General features: G+C 43.7%; 1 protein-coding gene across 6 annotated transcripts in view; it reads right to left on the reverse strand.

Annotated features, from left to right (window-relative positions):
• The window catches only part of LOC135921763 (uncharacterized), a 238,070-nt gene that overhangs the window by 151,041 nt on the left and 66,090 nt on the right, over positions 1-20,939 (reverse strand). For all 6 annotated transcript variants that reach the window (XM_070523495.1, XM_065456063.2, XM_065456062.2 and 3 more), the window contains 2 exons: positions 8,839-9,030; positions 1,412-1,549 (listed from right to left, as the gene is read on the reverse strand). In XM_070523495.1, the coding sequence (XP_070379596.1) occupies positions 1,412-1,549; positions 8,839-9,030 (330 nt within the window). The remainder of the gene's footprint in view (positions 1-1,411; positions 1,550-8,838; positions 9,031-20,939) is intronic.

The following is a 20,939-nucleotide window of genomic DNA, read 5'->3' on the forward strand; positions in this document are numbered from 1 at the left end:
GAGTCATATTGTGAACAAACTTGAGAAGGCATTCTGAAGAAATATTTTTAAAAACTTGTTTTGGACTAACAAGCGTACGTAATGTGGTCATGTACAAACGGCGGGAGGACCTCGTTTTGTTCTCGGAGCTTGTCCGGATGCTCCCGTTTGACTCCTACAATAACGGCTGTAGCTTATGACTCAAGGTTACTTGAAGGTCGTCGACAGCAGCAGCTAAAAAGTATTTCATGCTAATACACATATGAGTTTTCTGCATACATTCGCGCTATATTCGGGGGGATAAATCGTTCCTCGCTAACGAAGCAGAAGCGTCGCTCGTGCATTCCGCTTCGTTCATTCTTCATGCTTTGTCCTTTGCATGGAGTGTGCGCGTGTGTATGCGCTCATTCATTACGCCACGCACGCATCAACTAGGATCCTGCGAAGTTCCTGTAAGAGCTGCTTACTCTCACGAGCATCGGACCTCAACGGACGATGATCGAGATAGGGGGCGCTGATGTTGGGAAAGGAAAGTTTGGGAATCAGGAAACGGGTAGCTTACACTGCTCATGGATATTTCCTCCATCTCTTGCTCTGGGAGGGACTTGTAACTGCTGTCAGTTTTCGTTACCGGCGGAAAACTTCGAGGTCTTCAGCGGTTTAGCAAGGTGCAGTGAAATATTTGACGCTTGACAAATGGTGACAGTTTAGGTTAGAGTCTTCCCATAAATTATATAATACTTTTCGCTTTCTTCGCCGATGTTAAAGTGACCGTAGGCATTTTGATAGCATGGATGTCAACGTAATTTGTTAAGTTGGATCAGCTCCGGTTAAATAGCAAATTTTGAGATACGCTGTTCTGTTTATTCCTTGATTAGTATAGAATCTACACTACATTTTATGTATCACGATTAGCATGCAATAAAAGTGAGAGCATGTACACATTCAGGCGTGAAATGTTAGAGTTGATGGTATTCGAAGATAAACAAGACGAGAACAGTGCCTGTGAACAATCATGCGATAGTCTCGGTGTATATTTATGCAAGGCTGGAGGATATTGCTGGGTCTCCAGAATAAGGAAACACCTACTGATCACATACAGTGAGACCGATGACAACTATAATATGATAGCAATTCTTCCCTTCCATGTAAAAGGGACGGCAGCAAACCGATCATTCATGACTTCGTGCCTCGCTGGCGCGGAAATTTCAAGGTGCGGTGAACGCCATGGTCTCTATATTAACTAATACTGGTTTATCACCCGCTCTTGCATTAATCTTTCTTTTCAATGTTGTAGAAGCACCGTCAAAATAATGCATTTTGGTCTAAACTTTCTTTTGAGTACACCTTTAGGGGCTGCCTTTCTACCTCGTTTTCGAACACACTGAATGCCTATTGGCGTGAGATATATCGACTTTCTCTATTTGCTCACCCGATCATTTAGGGTCCACCAATTATCAAAAACGAGCGTTTTCTTTCTCCCTCGAGACTTATCGTATGTAGCCGCATGTAAGTCAGCCTTCTGTATCTCCATGTGTTTCAAGTATGCAGAATCTGATTCGTTGCAAACCTGGAAGAAAATACAAAACATAACGTCATTGGTAAAATAGAAACTGCAATTAATGCACCGCAAAACATTACCATTACAAAAAAATATTGTATTGCGTATCGCGCAGATAAACATCGGTCTTTCGCAGGATCACAAAATCTACTACAGAAGTGTCATTCACTCTGCAAAGCACGGATTGTGCAACGACATTGAGTAATTCTCGCTCTCCAATGCATGATTATTTTAGATCATACAGCTTTTCCAGGGGAATTCCTAGGCGAGTCGGACACACCTTGCGGACAAGTTGCGTGAGGTTCAGAAGACTAATGAAGAGAATTTATTAAAGTCTCTTTACTACTGCTTTTGGAGCCGTTGCTTGTGTAGTGAATTTTGAGGCACTCTCATCTTATCGCAGTTTCTTTAAGTCCTGAAAGCCGGATAAACTAGAGGTGCTCCTCATTTAATTTCAACCGTAAATCCAGGCAGTATTGTAACCTACCGGCACGGTAGCACAGAAAAGGCGGGCCCGCCATTATGTAAGAAGGAAACGTCCCGTGACGAAACGCCCGGCGTCGTTCGAAACTGAACCTTTCGGCCAGCCACAGCAAAAAGTGACACGGTGAGCTTTTCTTCGCAAGCACATGTGGCTTGTGCAGTGTCACTATTTGCCGCGACATGAAATCATTCAGGTATCGTCATATACATCGTGATAAACCGGATCCTCTTGATGTAGCAGAGGGACGTGCTCGGTTATGATATAGTCACGTGGTAGTTACGGTCAAGAACCCAGTGAAAAACATTGAGGGATGAAACTACCCCTTCATTGGGCGAATCTGTGCCCAGAAAAGCAAGCGACACTCTAAACGGAATGATAGCTCCCACCACAACTGGAGATGGTCGAGAATCTGATCTACGAGCACAATTCACGTCGCCCATACAAGGAGATTACACAAGATTCGGTGACAAGCAGCAACAAATAGAATCGTCGTAAACATTCGGGTAAGTTTGAAACATGCAGGCGCGTCTTGCGCTGAGCGGTAACTTCAAGGTGTTAGTGGTCGAAATTAAGTGCCCGAGAAAAGGGTAAGTACACGTGTCAATACTGCCTTGAGTGATCTTTGATATTTTATGACACTTTTTTCTAACTTGTTGCGATTTTAAAAATTTAGGAAGTATGGGTACCATGAGATGGGACGACCTCTAAATTTGCCATGTACGCATGTGCCCACAAAGAAAAAATATAACGACTGAATTTCTGATGTTTATTCATGCGAAGCTCACCTTACTAGCAGCAAAGTGTGTCCGTTTCGCCAAACTTACATTTGCTAAATGGCGTGTTCTCAGAGTTTATAGCTTTTTATAAAAATCTGCAGGCCTGAAAGGAAAACGATCCTCTACGGAAGACAAAGAACATGAAACATATTGCCCTTCAAATATCTAACATAGCAAACTCTTTACTTTCTAGAGTCACATTGGAACCGTTATCGCATCACCAAGATCTTGAGCGCATGAATGAAGGAATGGTTGCAATTTCCCTCACTATGAGAAGCAGCAAACGGATTGTTGGTGAACGAAAACACGCAATAAGCGTTTCACTGCTCCGTACGATCTACTTTCTTGCAATGTTTGAAGATGCCCTCGAGCAACCCTATTTAGCGACATCATTAGACATGCTCCTTCAGCAGCTGTAATATAGATGGCCAAGCATATTATAATGGCCAGGGGTACGGCGACGCGGCTCACTTGTCGGTAGGTGCGCTAACGTCGGGCTCCGCAGTTTCTATGTTTCCCTGGGGGTCCAGTTCCTGCTAACCGCCCAAAGAGCGCATAATTCCATCCATGAATTCAATACATCCGGCGATACCAAGTTTGTGCACCTAGGACCGACTTCGGCGGGTTCACGACCGAAAGAAGACATCCATCACGTGGCAGCCGAGATAAGCCTACCGAGGAGTAAAGAACGGCGGCGACAACTAAACCGTCGACGCCGGCGATCGTGCACGATGCATCAGCGACGCTGGCGCAGATGGCGGCCCGTACACCATCGTCCGGAGGGTACAACAGCCTTGCGCGTACCTAAAGGAGCCGTGAACCGACTGCAGAAGAGCACATGAATATTTCCGATACCCTACGACGTCCAAAACCGGCCACTATGGTCAACGAGCAAGCCGACACCGACTCCCAAAGGCCGACCAGCCCGACAACGCGCTTCACTGAAGCCTATGACGAGGGCTGCGGCATTACCCGTCGTGGTTGCTTAGTGGCGATGGTGTTCGGCTGCTAAGCACGAGGTCACGAGGTATGCATCCCAAAAAATTGGCAGTACGATACCGAAGCTCTGGGGTTACCACACTGCTTGGAACCCCGTTTTCCCGCAAATCGCTAGCTTTGCCAAAACATGGCGCTGTGCTATCTTATAAACACATCCCGGTCTGCGAGATACAACGCCAGATAATCACGATACGGCCATACAAAAGAAACAAAGGAACAAATAAATAAAGGAACGCTTACAGTCTGCCCAGGCAGAAGCAAGTAGACTTCAGTCACCTCGTGGATTTTACGAGGGAGGAAGCTCTGAGGGGTAACAAAATCATAATACTTGGGGAATTCAATGCACCCCACTCGCACAGGAGTTACCCGAGCGAAGGCACCATTGGAGTCATCAATACAAAGGGTTCTCAAGTTAATAATAAGCCCAGGAATACCCTCTCACACGGACAATAGCGTAGCACGAGATACGACACCTGACCTAACGTTCACCAACGACCCGAACCGACTCATGCGGACAAACACAGAACAAAATTCATGCAGCGATGATAACATAATACCATTAGCGATAAACTCCCTGAAATTAGGGAGGACTACAGGCATCGCAATGATAGCGGATTGGACGGCCTTTAGGGTACAACAGGACCAACTTCATGGAGAGGAAAATGCGAAATCCTGGGCCCTATACATTAGGACATACATGGCAATAAAAAACAAGAAAGGTAAGAATCACAACCGAAGCACAGGCTCTAGACATGCGCCTCTTGTACTTATGGGAAGCTCGACGCAGTCTAACTAAGAGATGGAAAAGACAAACCCACAACAGAAGGCCACAATACTCATCGCAGGGATAGCGCAGAAAGTGATTCAGTATGCTCAGAGCTTATGCAATAACAACTGGAAACAGTTCTGCGACTCGATGCAGGGGACACTACATACGAAGAAGACGTGGGCAATCCTTCGCCTTCGTAGCATGATGGATCCCGCAGCTACGAAGACAGCCACACACTTAACGCCTAAACTGTTAGAGAGCGAATTTACGGGAACAAACACTCAGCTAACAGAAAAACTAAAAAGAAATCTACCTTGGCGCAGCGGCGAACCAATGGTACCTCAACACCAACTACGAAGGGCCGTCAAATCAGGTATTAGCCGAGTCTATAATGGTAGCAGAGGTGTACGCAGCCGCCCAGTCGTTTAAGAAAAACAGTGCCCCAAGATCCGATTGAATCACAAATGCAGTGATCCGTAACCTGAATCACAATACCCTCAACCAGATCACGAAATTTTTCAACAGACACGCCTGAATTGAGGGAGGTGAAGTCCGAAAAGATTGGAAAGACGTAAACATCACATTACTCGATCAAACCAGGAAAACCCAGAAACCTACAGAATTTGCACCTCATCTCACTTCGTGCACAGGAGAGCTGTTTGAGAAAGTAGCACAAACAAGATTATGGAACCACATAGGAAGTCACAGGCTATTCCCGGATTGCATGTTCGGGTTTCGAGCGCATATTTCAGCACAAGACGTTTTTCTCCTGTTGGAGGCGGAAGCACTAATCTCACCAAATGGAAGAGACGAGACCGTCCTAACGCTAGAAATAAAGAAAGAGTTTGACACAATTAACGTAGCCTCATCCTCGAAAAAATCGAGAAAATTGGATGGAGAGAGAAAGTATACCAGTACATACACTCTTTACTAAGCAATAGAATGGCAAAAAAGGTCTGGGTTTAACAAGGCCAGAGCGCTTTAGAATGCCAGAAACAGGCTCCTACAGGGTTCGATACTCTCCCCAGTACTCTTCAACACAGTGTTGAAGCTAGCTATTTAACTAGGGGAAGCAAAGGTCCTGGGACAAGCAATTTACGCCGATGATATAATGATCTGGGCACATAAAGGCTCATATGGAAACAAGCAGAACTCTCTACGAATAGCCATGTCAAAAGTAGAGAGTTTCACTAAAGAAGCAGACATGAAATGCTCACAAGGAATGTTCGAATTCATAAGAGTCCGAGCACGATAATCGTGAAAACAGAAATGAACACATAGAGAGTACACCTAAACGGCTGGTCCATAAAGGAGGTGCAAAGACTAAGCATACTAGGTCAATGGATGCATGAGAACGGCAACACAGATCACGTCTTCGCTGACCGAAGGAAAACAAATATAAGCGTAGCATGCAGAAGCCACCGGATGACCAGAAATAAGAAAGCTTTCACGGAAGAAGAAACCACAAGGCTAGTACAGGCATTTGTCATCAGTCGAGTAACCTATGGTCTCCCGTTCCGCAAATTCTCAGAAAAAGAAATAATGCAGTTAAATGCCTTAACACGCACAGCATACAAAATAGCATTGGAACTACCACGCAATACAAGGACTGAAAAACTCCAAGACCAGGGAATACACTACACGCTTGAACAACACGGAACGTCAGTGATACTCACGCAGCGAGCAAGGCTAAACTGTCTAGGCAGAGTCCTACTATAAAGGATAGGCTATCCCCTAAGACCGCAACATTCCGGAGTGCAGACACTTCTTCTACCCAAGGAGGTCAGAGAACAAACACATTATAGCATCTGTCATTCCCAAAAACGTGGGTGCAAAATATCATACGGACATACGTGCGGCCAGGACTAGAGCGTCACAAAATAATTTCGGACGCAACTGGGACACGTACTATACAGACGTGTGTAGAATAGCAACAAACAAATACACTATAACAGCTACAAATCATAACAACCCGATCACAACAACCTTACAAGCTGAATCGGGTAGCATGGCAGAATCGACACCCATAGCCTTGTCCATCCGAGATGCCGGAGGAAAAACCCAGGGTGCACTAGTCATATCCGACTCGCAGTCAGCATGCCGTCAATACATCGCGGGGTCTGTATCGAAAAGTACAGCGAAGATTCTTGGAACACAGATCCAATAATATCAGGAGATCACCTAGTGTCCTGCACACCCGGGGCTAGAGAGCAACGAGAGGGCAGAAGTTATATCTTGCGGAATTAGTATCTGAGCGCAGATCGATACTTGCGAAGAACCTCAGATCAGCACGCGCGACATGCAGAAGGCACAAAGAAAGGCAGAAATTCAGGCCTGCTGCACCCCATACTTGAACTAAGGCAGGCTAGGGACTCGCGCAGACTGCAAACAAACGCGCACCCGAATCTAATATTCTTCAATAAAATAGATCCGACGGAATACTCGGACACATGTCCGTGGTGTTGGGAGCAGCCATCTCACATAACGTGGAGCTGTACACTAAGGCCACCCGAAATTAACTGAAGCTTATTATGAACAACCCAATTCGAACAGCAAGAGGAGGTTTAGCTTGCGAGCAAGGATTGGAAGAGCCAAGTTGCTCTTCTCTTTCAAGCCCAGCGAGCCGCACAGGCAATTGGAGGCCTGGGCTATGGGATGCAAACATTCGTGCCCTATTACTCCAAAGTAAAATATTTTTTCTGCTACTACTATGATGTCCACGCAATCCAGCAATATTAGGGAGGGTTGTTGGCAAGAACGCACTCTCTGAGTATCATTCTCACCTACACATGCTTTACAACGCCGGGACATGTGCGCTGACATTTAAAAAAAAATTACACCCTCTTTCAAGATTTCTCTTAAGGGTGAATGGTGAAAGCGTGCACTTACTCTTCTTATCATTCGCCTCCTTCTATTTACCCCCTAAGTTTTTCTTCATATTGGTCATTTCATAGTCATTACTAGTCATTACGAGTCATTTCAGTGATTATTAGTCGTTACTGCTGACTAGTAAGCATTTTTAGTCATTTGTAATCAATTGTGGTCATTACAAGCCATCGTTCAACATATCGGTCATTTCGTAGTCAGTTGTAGTCATTGCAAGTGATTATCAGTTAGTACTGGTCATTACTAAGCATGTTCAGTCATTTCTAATTATTTGTAGTTGTTAAAAGTTGTCGTTAGACGTATTGGTCATTTCATAGTCAGTACTAGTCATTACAAGTCATTAACCTCTAGCGATCTCTATTATAGCCTTATAATTCACTAACTGTCACTAATAAACATTTTTCATTCTTTACTTTGTCTTTATAGGGCGTGATGACGATTCCGCGTACACTACGGCGGTCAGTTCTGCTGACACAAACTTCACCATGAGCGTGGAAAGGCTTTCGCCTAAAAATCTCAACCTTTAGACCTTTGCCTACATTTTTTACACATCTTCATAGAAAACGCAGAAAAGCCTTTTTTATGCTTTCTGTGTTAGATTTATCTTCTGTTTGACGCATTTGTCTTGAACGAATCCACAATACGGATATTCGCGTTCGTAAATATCTCCCAAAGAGTACAAATTCATCCTACATGCAAACAGTTTGCTCTTGCGATTGCACGTAAATTTTTCTTTTATTTTGCATTCCCTTAACCGTAGATAGGCCAAATGGCATTATACTATGTAATTTGTCATAACAATGCAGACGCTCGAAAAACTTGATTGCAATGTTTTGTGGGGCTATAAACGAACACCTCTTTTCGTCTGTCTTCCGTGCCCCCTATCCGCTGCAGCAGCACGATGTTGCGGCATCAAAGGCCGGCCTTGACAGCCACATTTCGGGGGGGCGGGGGGCGGGGGGGGGGCAAAATGCAAGTACGCCCGTGTCCTCGTGCATTGGGAGCACGTTAAAGGTTGCCTTATGGTAAAAATTAGACCAGAGACCCCATTAAGGCGTGCCTTACAATCAAATCGTGGTTTTTACACGTAGTACCCAAGTATTCAATTCAATTAGCGGCCCCTGTAGTTGTCAACATTTGGTCTTGGGAACATGGACTAGAATGATAATCTTTGTAGAAGCCTCACCGAGAGCCTCTTCTGTTCCCAATTTCGTAGGTTTGATTTCTTTTCTCTATGCTATATACAAGCTCTACGTGAAATTTGCACGGCAGCTCAACAGTGACTATTTTCTATGTTTCTTGGTCAGTCAACACCTAAATTGCTCAACAAGTCTTCTAAATGTGGTGTAAGGTACATCGCCTAGCTTTGTACTATGGCGCTCACCAGTTGGGGAATCCCGTACCCTTCGAAGCGCTTGCACGGTTTGAACACAGAGTACTCGCCCCAACCTGCGTAGTCTTCATCGTCCAGTTTGGGTGTGTACCAGCGACCTTTCAAGCTGATCGAAATAGCGAAGAGTTGACTATTAAAGATTTCTTTTTTGCGCATACATTCCACCAAATCCACCGCGTCATCCTGCAGAAAAAAATATTAATAAATGTTCACCTATTTCCAACGTAATTATCTGTTACAAATAACACTTACTGCAATCACGACTTACCCGCCATCGTAACCTAATGGCACGAGTACATAGCACCACCAAAAGCATCCCGAAAATGTCTCGTGGAGCTCAAAGGAAAAGCGTTGAATCAGGTCGAATTGTCTACACATTGCAGGTGGGAAGGCAGCCTGCAGAAATATTCTCTTTAGAATGAAGTTCCCCATTTCTCTTAGTTTTGAAGAGAAAGCTGGGCAGTCTTCTATTTGAGTGTGTCTCGACACGCCGCCTAGTAACCAAGTCTGACGTAATGATCAGTTTGACGTAAGTCGTCTATTCAGGTAATGTAGTAAAATGACGAAATTGACGTGTCGAAGCCCGTACGGGTACCTTATGTCCATGGAATGGGTGAATGAAAATCTTCGCCTCATCTATGCGCATTGACTTGGTCACATACCCAAGCGTAAATAAACTTTTACAGCGGCGTCTATCTTCTATTTCTCGTTTTGTTAACACGGTATCTGCACTAGAACCGAAACATCAATGTAGTCGTTTTGCTGTTCGTTGACATGATATAAATTTGCTATACATTTAGCATGCCTGTAGCACGAGTAAATATGATGCCCATAGGGGAAGCTTTATCTTTCAGGGAACCAAAGATACCTACATATTATTTGCCCGTTTCAATGAGCAGTTTAGCCTAATAAGACAAGTAGAGGAAGCACGTTAGGTTGATGGACGCCTACTTTATACATTACATCTTGGCTGCAGTTTAGTCGCAGACACCATTTGGCTGTTTACATAATTTGCGGGAAAGCTATAACTATAGCGCTTGATTGAACAACTGAACCGTTCATAGAGATAGCAAGTGGGCACCACGTGATTCAATTACATACAGCCTTATGGCTTTAAGCTTGACAAATGTTTCATATTTGGCTGCAGCTGAATGCAAATACAAGTTATTTAAGAAGTACATTTGGGCAAGATAAACTAGAAGTTTACCCTGAAGCTAATGTAATCCATCAGCGCGTTTTTTTCGCATCTACGCCAGGTAAAGGTTAAGTACACCAACCAATGGGCTAGGCCGTCCACAGTGACGAAGGCAATTTGTGCTAGGGCAGTTCGCCGTAAAGAGTGTTGCAAATTGCTTTCGTCACAAGTACGTTACGATCCACCTCCCAAATTTCGACGACGGCGCACTATAATGGTGCGTCGAGGTGCGATCGACAGTAGCTCGCGCAAGCACGCGAACTGCTCTAGCGTGCCCGTCTCGTCGGTGACTCTGTCTACTTCAGGATGGAGCACGCCGTGTAGGAAGCATGAAACGGTTTCAGCTCCCGTTGCCGCCGACCTTCAACTGATCTTGATGGAAAAGCCAAAGCAGTTATCAAGGTGCCTAGACGAGAACGTCAGGGCATCATTGCGAGAGCAAAACAAGATCATCCGGGGAACCAGGCATCACTTAAGAAAAAGTGGTCTCTCGCTCCCAACAGCTTGTACAGGACCACATTAGATACGGTAGTTGCAGCCCAAAGAAATCGCAAAAAATATTCCTCCCGAATTCTTCGTAATGTATCTTCGCAATATCCTCATCATAAGCCTACTTTTTGTCCACTGCCGCAAAAAGGCCTCTCCCTGCGATCTTCAATTACCCTTGTCCTGCGCCAAATAATTCCAGCAAGCTCCTGCGAATTTCTTAATTTCATCAGTCCACATAGTCTTCTGCCGTCCTCGACTGCGCTTCCCATCTCTTGGCACCCCTTCTGTAACCCGAATGGTCCACCGGTTATCGAACCTACGAATTGCATTACCTGCCCGGCTACATTCCTTTCTCTTAATGTCAATTAGAATACCATCTGTACTTGTTTTCTCTCGGATCCACATTGCTCTCTTCCTGTCTCTATGCGTTACATCTAACATTAGTCATACCATCGCCGTTTGCGTGGTCCTTAACTTGTTTTTGAGCTTGTGTTTCAGTTTCCAAGTGTCTTCCCCAAGAGTCAGCGCCGGTAGAATTCACTGATTGTACACCTGTCCTTTTAATGATGATGGTGAGCTTCCAGTCAGGATCTGGCAATGTCTGTGAACGCGCTCCAACCCATTTTTATTCTTCTGCTAATTACTTTCTCATTATCAGGGCCTCCTATGAGTAATTGACCTTGGTAAACGAACTCCTTCAGGGACCCTTGAGGCTGACTAGCGATCCTGAACTTTTGTACTCTTGCCCGGCTATTCATTATCATTGTCTTCTGCATGTTAATCTTCAGCCCCATTCTCAGACTCTGTGTTAAGGTGTTTAATCATTGGTTGTAACTCGTCCCCAGTGTTGCTGAACAGGACAATGTCATCTGCAAACTGAAGGTTGCTGAGACATTCATCGTTGATGCTTACTCCGATGGCTTTCCAGTTTAATAGCTTGAATACTTCTACGCGCTCAGTGAATCGCATTGGAGAGATTGCGACTCCTTGTGAGACCCTTTCTTTGTAGGTAGCTTCGTGTTCTTATTCTGGAGAATTATGGCAGCTGTGGATTCTCTCTAGGTGCTTTCCAAGATATTTACAGAAGCGTCCCGTACTCCTTGATTATCTAATGCCTCTAAGACTGCTGGCATCTGTAATTAGTCAAATTCCTTTTCGTACTCTATGAACGCCACATAGAGAGGCTGTGTGTACTCTGATGATTTCTGGCTTACCTTATTGATGACATCGATGTGATCCATTGCAGCGTATCCCTTACTGAAACCTGACGTTTCACTTGTTTGACTAATGTCCAAAGTTGTCCCGATTCCATTTCACGTGGAGGTCCATGGAAAAATGCCAACTAGTGTTGGGTGGTATTACCCTTCCATACATCAAAGCTTAAAGGTTTCTTGGAGTGACGATCGATAGGAAACTCACATGGTAGCCTCAAGTGAAAAAAACTAAGTGTGAAGACTTCCTCGGCGTCGCACGTATTCCGATTTTTTGCCGGATCACAGTGGGGCAGCAACTGTCGATAAATGGTGCTCCTCCATAAGGCCTACGTCGACGGAACACAATGATGTTACCTCCCGATCCTGCACAAAATGTTTCCCACAAGCAAGAGAAAACTTGAGCCAGCACGTAACAACTCCCTTCGCGTATGTCTTGGCCTTCCGAAGAGGTCGTCCTGCTCAGGAATTGTAGCAGAAGCTGGATGCCTGCCTCTTGAAGTGATATCTTCGCAGGAGACACTTCGGATTCACCTCCGCCACGTCATTCATACGAAGACTCAGTTTTTAAAGGATATTTAGAGAACCGTGCTACATCTAGCTTTGTACAGGCCGTTGGAAGCATCTCTATTTCGATTCCTGCTGTCACAAATTATGCCACGAAAGAGTTCACCGTGGACACTGTACCCACTGGTAATCCTGCGATATATCCCTGAAATCAGCGCGATAAAGGAAATACCTCAAGCAGCGACACACCAGATAGCTTTGGAATATATGCATAAAGAATACGCAGCCGCAACCCACATTTTCACCGATGGCTTTACAACTCCGCATCGATGATCGTGCGGACTCTGTGGCCTCTACAGGGCAACCATTCTCGTTTCGTCTTTAGCGACCGGCGTCATCTACTTGGCTGAGCTATATGGCATTATGAATGCCCTTTTGTATGTGGCCGCCAAAGACACGGGTGATTTTCATGGATTGAAAAGCATCCCAACAAACTATGTGGAACAGGCGCAAGCGTTCCAACAATCAATCTGCAGCATTTTACATTACTTATCTGCACCAAGGGGCTAAGATTTCTGGGCATTGCGTCCAGTTCCAGTGAATACCTGGTCATACCGGCATTTCGAGAAATGAAAAAGGATGAAGCTACCCCAAAATGTACTCCAGTACCATAATTTCAAAAGAAAATATTTTACAAAAGCCGACACTTCAAACATGGCAAGAAAATATGCCTATCAAGAAAAAGAACCTATCGAGAATCTGCCGCTTCACGAAGATAACTTCCTGCGTTACACTGACCACGAAAAGAGACCGAAAATCGCAGGAGCACTTCTTCGACACTTAGAGAAATTGTACAATCGTCTTCGACTGAACATGGCAAACACGAAGAATTATCAGTACCGCATAAGGCTTACCACTAACTCCTACTGTGATAACTGCGGGAACTTAGAGAAAATGGAGCACATATCACTAGAATACCCCGCGTAGCGCGACGAGAAAGTGTTTCTTTAGCAACAAATGGGCATGATTTGCCACGAACCGTTGACATTACCGAGCATCTTAGGTCCAATGCCCAGCCCTTCAAAACAGCGGTGGTTTTTGGATTTATTGTTCAAATACCTGTCAGAAATTTGTGTAATAGGAAAGCTTTAAAGATTGTACATTTCATACACAAAAGCCTAAATTTGCCCACCATGTCACCTGTAATTATTAGTGTCAGGTCCACTTGCACATTTCATATTTATTTTTACTCTATTTTTCTGCCACTCTCCTCTGGAATCTTTTAATCCCATTCCCCATCCCTATGCAGAGTAGCATGCCAGCGGCTGTATACGCCCTGGCAAAATTCTGGGTTCCTCTGATTCCATTGATTCCTCTGATTCCTCTGATAGTACCTCTGATTCCATTGGAGCTTCGTGAATATTTTCTATAATAGTGAAAGTCTGCTAATGGGCACATAATTTTTCAATTATTTAATGTCTTCCTTTGTGTGGATTAGTACAATGTTTGCATCTTGCAGTTATGTGGGACCCATGAAGTCAATAGACAGTTAGTGTAAAGGGCCGCTTGTTTTTGAAGCAATATGTCTCCTCCATCTTTGATTAAATGGAATGGTAGTTCATCTTCTCCGGCCGCTTTTACCCGCTTCGTCTCTAGAAAGGCCCTCTAACTTTGTCGCTAGTTCCAGAAGGAGCCTATCTAAACTGTTAATTGCTACTTTGAATAGAAGTATCATGGCTGCTCATGGTTGGCTGATCTGAAGCTTTGGAAAAGAAGTAGCTGCAAAGTATTTGAGTATAATGACTAATGAATGTGTGCCAATCCTACACTTCTAAGGAAGGGACAAAAAAAAGCTGTTATCGTGAATAAAAGCTTCTGTTTCTAGCTTTCGTAAAATCAATCTCAAGTCATATGCTGAAAGCCAGTACTCATACCTAGCATTCGTGCTTGATAATGCTTGCTTTTACTTACGGTATATTAAATTAAACATTATGTGGGAACCTGATAACGATTCTGAAATGTAAGCGTGAGAAATGATAATAATATATGGGGTTTTACGTGCCAAAACCACTTTCTGATTATGAGGCACGCCGTAGTGGGGGACTCCGGAAATTTTGACCACCTGGGGTTCTTTAACGTGCACCTAAATCTAAGTACACGGGTGTTTTCGCATTTCGCCCCCATCGAAATGCGGCCGCCGTGGCCGGGATTCGATCCCGCGACCTCGTGCTCAGCAGCCTAACACCATAGCCACTGAGCAACCACGGCGGGTTGAGAAATGATTGATATTTACGTAACGCAAACACTGTGATTAGAGATGGCTTGGCAAATGTGTAAGTCAAGACACCAGACACGTTCGCTCAGTAAATCTGTCACTTTAGCAGAAGTATGGCATAGAAGGTTACTTTCTAGCGAGCAGATTGCTGCTCATGCCGCGTTCTGGGACATTGTCCAGATAAATGCATATATCCATCCCGCATACACGATAATTTAGTGGCAGAGTCAACTGCCGAACTAACAAGATTGTGTGGAATCAGAGGCTTAAATCGTTTTTTGCTTTATGACTTAGAAACTACGTGCAATGGAAGAATGAGATCTTCTGTATTCATGTACATACTTGTATGGAGGAACTTTACATGGCACAATATATAATACTCCTAGTTTCATGTCGAAACATTGCAACGCCTTGTGTTCAATAATATTTCAAAGTGTCTTTAAATTTAAAAAGTCATCTGTGCACCCTAGAAAACATTGTACTTGGAACAAATGATATGAAGAAGTGGCATAGACTACTTCAGGTGAGTAAACAACTACATTTTCCATTTAACATACTGCGAAGCCCTCAGCACTCAGAACTCGCTGACATATTGACACATGATTGTAAGATTCACATACTGGAACAAATTTACATATTTTGCTTTGTAGCTCGATGTGCAGAGTTGGATTCCTAGGATCTTGCAAAATTACTAGTCACTGCTATTCTCAAGGAATAAAGAGCCGGAATGTTACGGCCATATTACAGACATTTGTACTATCAAGCAGGACAATCTTTCATAGGACACTCATTGAGGAAGGCAAACAAGACACAAAATTAAACATTCACATTGCAACATCATGGAAACGCATTGTGGTAATTCTAGCACTGATGCAGGTAACTCTCAAACATAATGAAGAAAAAAGAAAACTGCGTGTAACCGGCTGCGTCTTCTCGCGGGAATGCGTTACAGCAGTTGGCTGGAAACACATCGAACACCGCCGCACACTTGTGGAGCACAACACCTGGGACACATTCACACTGCAGAGATTCGTGGGCCCCATGATAAACACATTAGGTACAGACAACAGGAGCGCCATCCGCGCGCATTCAACACACCGACACGAAAGCAATTGCGGACGGCAAGTGTATAACCTGCGCCACACGAGCAATAAAACCTCGTAGATTTGATGCTTTCCGACTTAAGCGCTTAAAAAGTGCGCGGAAATGTCGCGCACTGCACGCGCCAGCTGTAGCAAGTCTTTAAAACGAAGTGATGGCGCCGGTATCACAGGTAGGAGCGCAAAACTTCACGAAGGGGCTTAAAAACAAACATTCCCTGTCAATCAAAGTAAAATCATTGCAATCATGGGCACATGGCTCGACAACGGCTTCCTGAGCATAACGTAACCGGATCTCGAAGGCCATGCTTTTGCTGGCTGCATTTGGGAGAAGTTGTTCAAAATCAGATATACCTCATGGAATTCCTTTCAGCTGTAAGCTATAACGGGCAATACAGAACGTTTGATAGCCCATTTTGTGTCGCAACAACGTGTGTAGTTATGCGCAATATGACAAAAAGGAAAGTATACTGTTTAATATTTTAGGCGTCATGGAGGCCACAACAACCGCGCACGTCTACTGCATGCCCCATGCGACCTGTTGGCGTCGTGACCCACGACCCAATTTGAAAGGACACGCTCCTAGCATTCATTCGTCCATCCTGTTCTCTATCTTTTTTAGTGCCTGTTGGTTGTGCGTGCTGCTACGACGCGTTTGTGTAATCGCGTGGTTTTGTGTTTGTTATAATGAAATGTGACCTAATAATAAATTGTGGGCTTTTACGTGCCAAAACCACTTTATGCTTATCAGGCACGGCGTATTGGAGTATTCCGGAAATTTCTACCACCTGGTATTCTTTAACGTGCACGTAAATCTAAGTACAGGGGTGTCTTCGCAAGTCTCCCCCATGGAAATGCGGGCGCCGTGGCCGGGATACGATCCCGCGACCTCGTCCTCTGCAGCCCAACACCATAGCCACTGAGCAGCCACGGCGGGTCGAAATGTGACTCAGTTCGCGCACACAAAAGTGGCAGAAGATAGGTTGTTTCTCTCTGGAAACTCGCCGTATGCGTGGCGCGCCAATCAAATGTGGACCAGCGATGTTCGTGCCGTGGACCTTTGTGTCTGGTTGTCGTGGAAAGTTGGGTGGACGTCTCAAAAAAATGCGTGTTATCAACGTGCCTCAGCTCCTCCACTACATAACGGCATATGTGAATGAAGTAACATCGCAGCAACGGCAACTTGGAGGGCGCTTTTCGAAAACGTCGTAACATTAAAAAAGGTAAGTAATTGTGCTTGCTAAACATAGGCGTGCTGTGCGTACTTACCGTGTGTGCATGAGTGCCTTGCGAACGTAGGGAAGAAAACTTCGACGTAAATACAGAAATGAGCGCGTGCATAGCGCTGATTGTCAGAATTTAGTTACACACATTTATTGACTTAGTGCGAGATTGAAAATATTTATAGCGTTTTCTTCCGGTGGTAATCGTGTTCGTAATGTGCGCCTGTGAGCGGACTCCCGCTTTTCTGGTGAGGTTGCATAACAGAGAAGCATCTGCTTTTTCTCCGATTATTTGTGCAATGATGTTTCTTCGCTTATGAATGCTTAGACGTTATAAATGATCTCTGCTTACAAAGTGTTCGGCATACGGGCAGATATCGGTGAAAAAATGTGAGCATTCATAGATTGCTACTAGTACAGCTGACTTTTTAAGACAAGATGTGTTCACATAAGTTTCACGTTACTAATCTTGACAGCGGAAAGTTGATTAAGCTCTCATGAAAAAAAGAATTATTACGTAAGCAAATATTTCTTTTTGGTGTACATTTGCTGTGTTATGTGAAAATGGTATGTGATGAAGGCTTCCTATTGTCATTACTTTCATCAGCGACTTCAACCTTGTGCTCATTTACGACCCTGAACTAATGTAAACAATGTCTTCATAACTATTTTAAGTGCTCCTTGCATGTGTTTATAATGTGACAGCTTCATGTGCCACTGCCATAAGTCAACACACAACTTCTTTTGTAGTGGCGAGGACATAACGCACAACGGTGTCCACATAACGGAAGAGACCCCAGAAATTCAGCAGCATGGTGCATAACCTGGATGGTCGGCTCAGGTATGTGTGAATAGTACAGATTCCGAAAAGGAGGGTATAGCAATCATTCACGGATAAGCTTATTGGCATATTCCTAACACCACTTACTAAGTGGGCTAAATATATATGCAACTTTATTCAACTTCCTGCTTATTTTTGTTCTTAGACGTTATGCCCAAAATATGGTGTTCTTCATAGAAGTATATCTAACTTGTCATGATGCCTACTATATTTTCTTGCATCAAATCCTTGACTGCGAGTTACTTTTATTTTTGCTTTGTGCCGTATATATATGATATCACTTCTTGAAGGCTTGTTTGTTTAGGAGCTGTTTTCTATGCTACAGCTTGTATTGGAGAATTTTTTTCTGTTTGTAATAAATGCTCATGTAAGAATACAAATTTCATGGGGCCAAATTTGTCACAGGTCTAAGCGTACAGCGTGCTTACCATTGTTTAATAAGAATGACACAGTTATGACACAACTGCTACTGGCAAATACATATTTGGTGAGGATGAATTCCTTGAAATTTTACACGGAGGTCCGTATTCACTGTGCTGCAGTTTTTACAGTAGTGATGTGTTTTCTAGTAGGCTCGAATTATTTCTTTTTCTTTGCAAAGTATCCTTATTCGTGCAAGTAGGCATTGTAGTAGTTGCAAGTCTGTCCAGTTAAATTATTTTTCGCTTCAAGTCAATACAGCATAAACCACTTAGTTACCTGGCAGCTATATCATTAAAGAAGCACACAATTTCTTCCATAGTGTTTAATTGTGTCCTTGCTCTAGCTAAGCCATTTGCTGGTTATTGCAGTGTTGCTCATCAAATAAATTTCATTTCAACACCACCTCGTAAAACACACTGTTTGGCACGGGCACTAATTGTACACCTTTCAAAAATTACTTCTAATGTGTGGGGTCTCTTTCCATATGTTCTGTTTCATCATATGTATTTGTTCGGCACTGTGAGCAGTCTTCTATTCATTCTGCTTAGCACTGTTCAGGTAAGAATTGGTTCAATCAGCAAGTCCCAATTGTGATGCTATCAGTGAGACATCGGTGGCTTGGCCGATAAATTGAAAGTAGTATATGCGATCCTAAGCGTATTTTGACAAAAATACTTATGTCTAGAAGAAGCATCATATGCACTTCAACTCTTATGGTTTTAAGTTGGGTTTCAAATATCTATTGTAATTTTCCACTGTTTCAGCTATACGAGACAGCCTATGTTGTGGTGAACATACACTTCTGTGGTGCCTAAACACTGTAGCCGTGCGAGAGCTGGAGTATTGTGGCAATGTCGAAGTTTGCTTGCATCTATACAGTATACGAACACACGCCTATCACCCTATTTGTGCGCCTCCTGAACACTGGCCATATTCTCCAGGTGAAACTTGTAACGTCCCTTTGAGTGTGCCGGTAAGTTCATATATCTTTCCCGGACAACATTTATGCAGGGAAGGGAGGGAGACCATAGAAGACCACTGCTAACAACTGAATCTTTTGATGGAGCAAATCAAAATTTCATTAGCACAAGACGTGCGAATATATAGTGCAGAAGTTTTTTAGGTGGGGAGTGCAATTTCTATTACAAAGGCACTGCCTAATATAGTAAACTTCCTTTGACAAACTCTAGGCAAATTTGCTGATACCTCTAAGGAAGCAAAGCTAGCTTGCCTACTCACCTTTTTAAGTTCACTAGTGGAGTTGTGTATATACTGCCTACATTATTTTTTGCGGGAAATAGGTGTGCGAAATTGGCCACTAGTGGCTTCAAGAAGGCATCGAGGCAAGGGATCTGTGCTTAGTTAAAGATGCCAACAAATTTGACTGCTGTGCGTCAGGGGTAGTGTAGTCTATTTCTTTGATCATCTTTATATTTGGTCAAATGTACATGCGGCAGGTAGGCTGGTTCCTCAACATGCACCCAGGAGAGCAGCATTATTCACTGAAGGTTAAGTATACTTTTGTCACTTGATGATGCACTGACACGAGTGATGATGCACCCAAGATTTGTACTATTCATCTGGTCTGTTCACTTGCGGCAACCGACTGACCAACAAAATCAGTGAGAAATACCACATTATGATTCCATGACAAATAGGAATACTCTCTGGATGACATGGAATAGCAATAATTCCGTGCTTATTTATTCTGTTTTATTACGCAAACATGGTTACGCTTTTTGTACTATTGTATTGCAACTTGTGCTCTCTTTTTGAGAGTACTCTGCAGCAGAAGTGCACATGCATTGTAAATATTTTCTTTATTCCTTCCAGCAAAATAAGTGCGGAATTGATAGCTTTTGTGTCCTCTGGTCTTCATTCTGTCCATTATCTCGCACTCAAAAGTTAAACATGCAAAGGCACCAACTTTCTCGTTACTTGTCAGTCAGTGCTGATCAACTCGATATATGTCTTTGAGCTAGAACATTTTGCCATTTACGTCACTTACAGTGAGTATATAGTACTACGCTTCTGCCTTCTCATAAAGTATGCTAAAATGTATTTACTTTTGTATTGACGGTTTATGTAATAATAGCCTCATAGGACAAGCTAAGAGGTGTAGATATACAAGCTGTATTTCGGCTTTCACCGATTGCATAGACGGTGATCAGAGGCGGGTACTAGGAGCGGTTTTCTCGTTGGCTGACACAACCTTTACCTATTTCTGCCCTTTACGAAGCTGAAATACTCTACTTGGGCTCAAAGAAACTTGTATTGCTTGTATTCACTTTAAAAATGTCTTTCACACTAACCTAATGCATACAATTTTCGTGTAGCACCTTCACTTTTGCAGCTGGCGTACCTGCCCTTCCAGGTTACATTTGTCGCCAAGTTAGGCAGACTTCGTTTTTCGCCAAGTTAGGCAGCATGAGGTCGCGGGATCGAATCCCGGCCACGGCGGCCGCATTTCGATGGGGGCGAAATGCGTGAAACAGCCGCACACTTAGATTTAGGTGCACGTTAAAGAACTCCTGGTGGTCGAAATTTCCGGAGTCCCCCACAACGGCGTGCCTCATAATTAGAAAGTCGTTTTGGCACGTAAAACCCCACAATTTAAGGACAAGAATCACTGTCCCAAGATCCCGAGTACAAAATTATAAAAGTGCTGCTAGAAGTAATGACAAAGGCTAGTGCAGTTATTCTGCCGCTTCGCCATTATCCCCTACTCAACAAAGCAGATTTAGAAACGCAGGTTTTCAACAAACAGCACAATAAGGAACACAAAGGCAAATGCCCCACGAAACAGATATAAGATCTTTCTGCCAACT

This window comes from Dermacentor albipictus, chromosome 8 (assembly GCF_038994185.2).
Source record: "Dermacentor albipictus isolate Rhodes 1998 colony chromosome 8, USDA_Dalb.pri_finalv2, whole genome shotgun sequence".
Taxonomy (NCBI): domain Eukaryota; kingdom Metazoa; phylum Arthropoda; class Arachnida; order Ixodida; family Ixodidae; genus Dermacentor; species Dermacentor albipictus.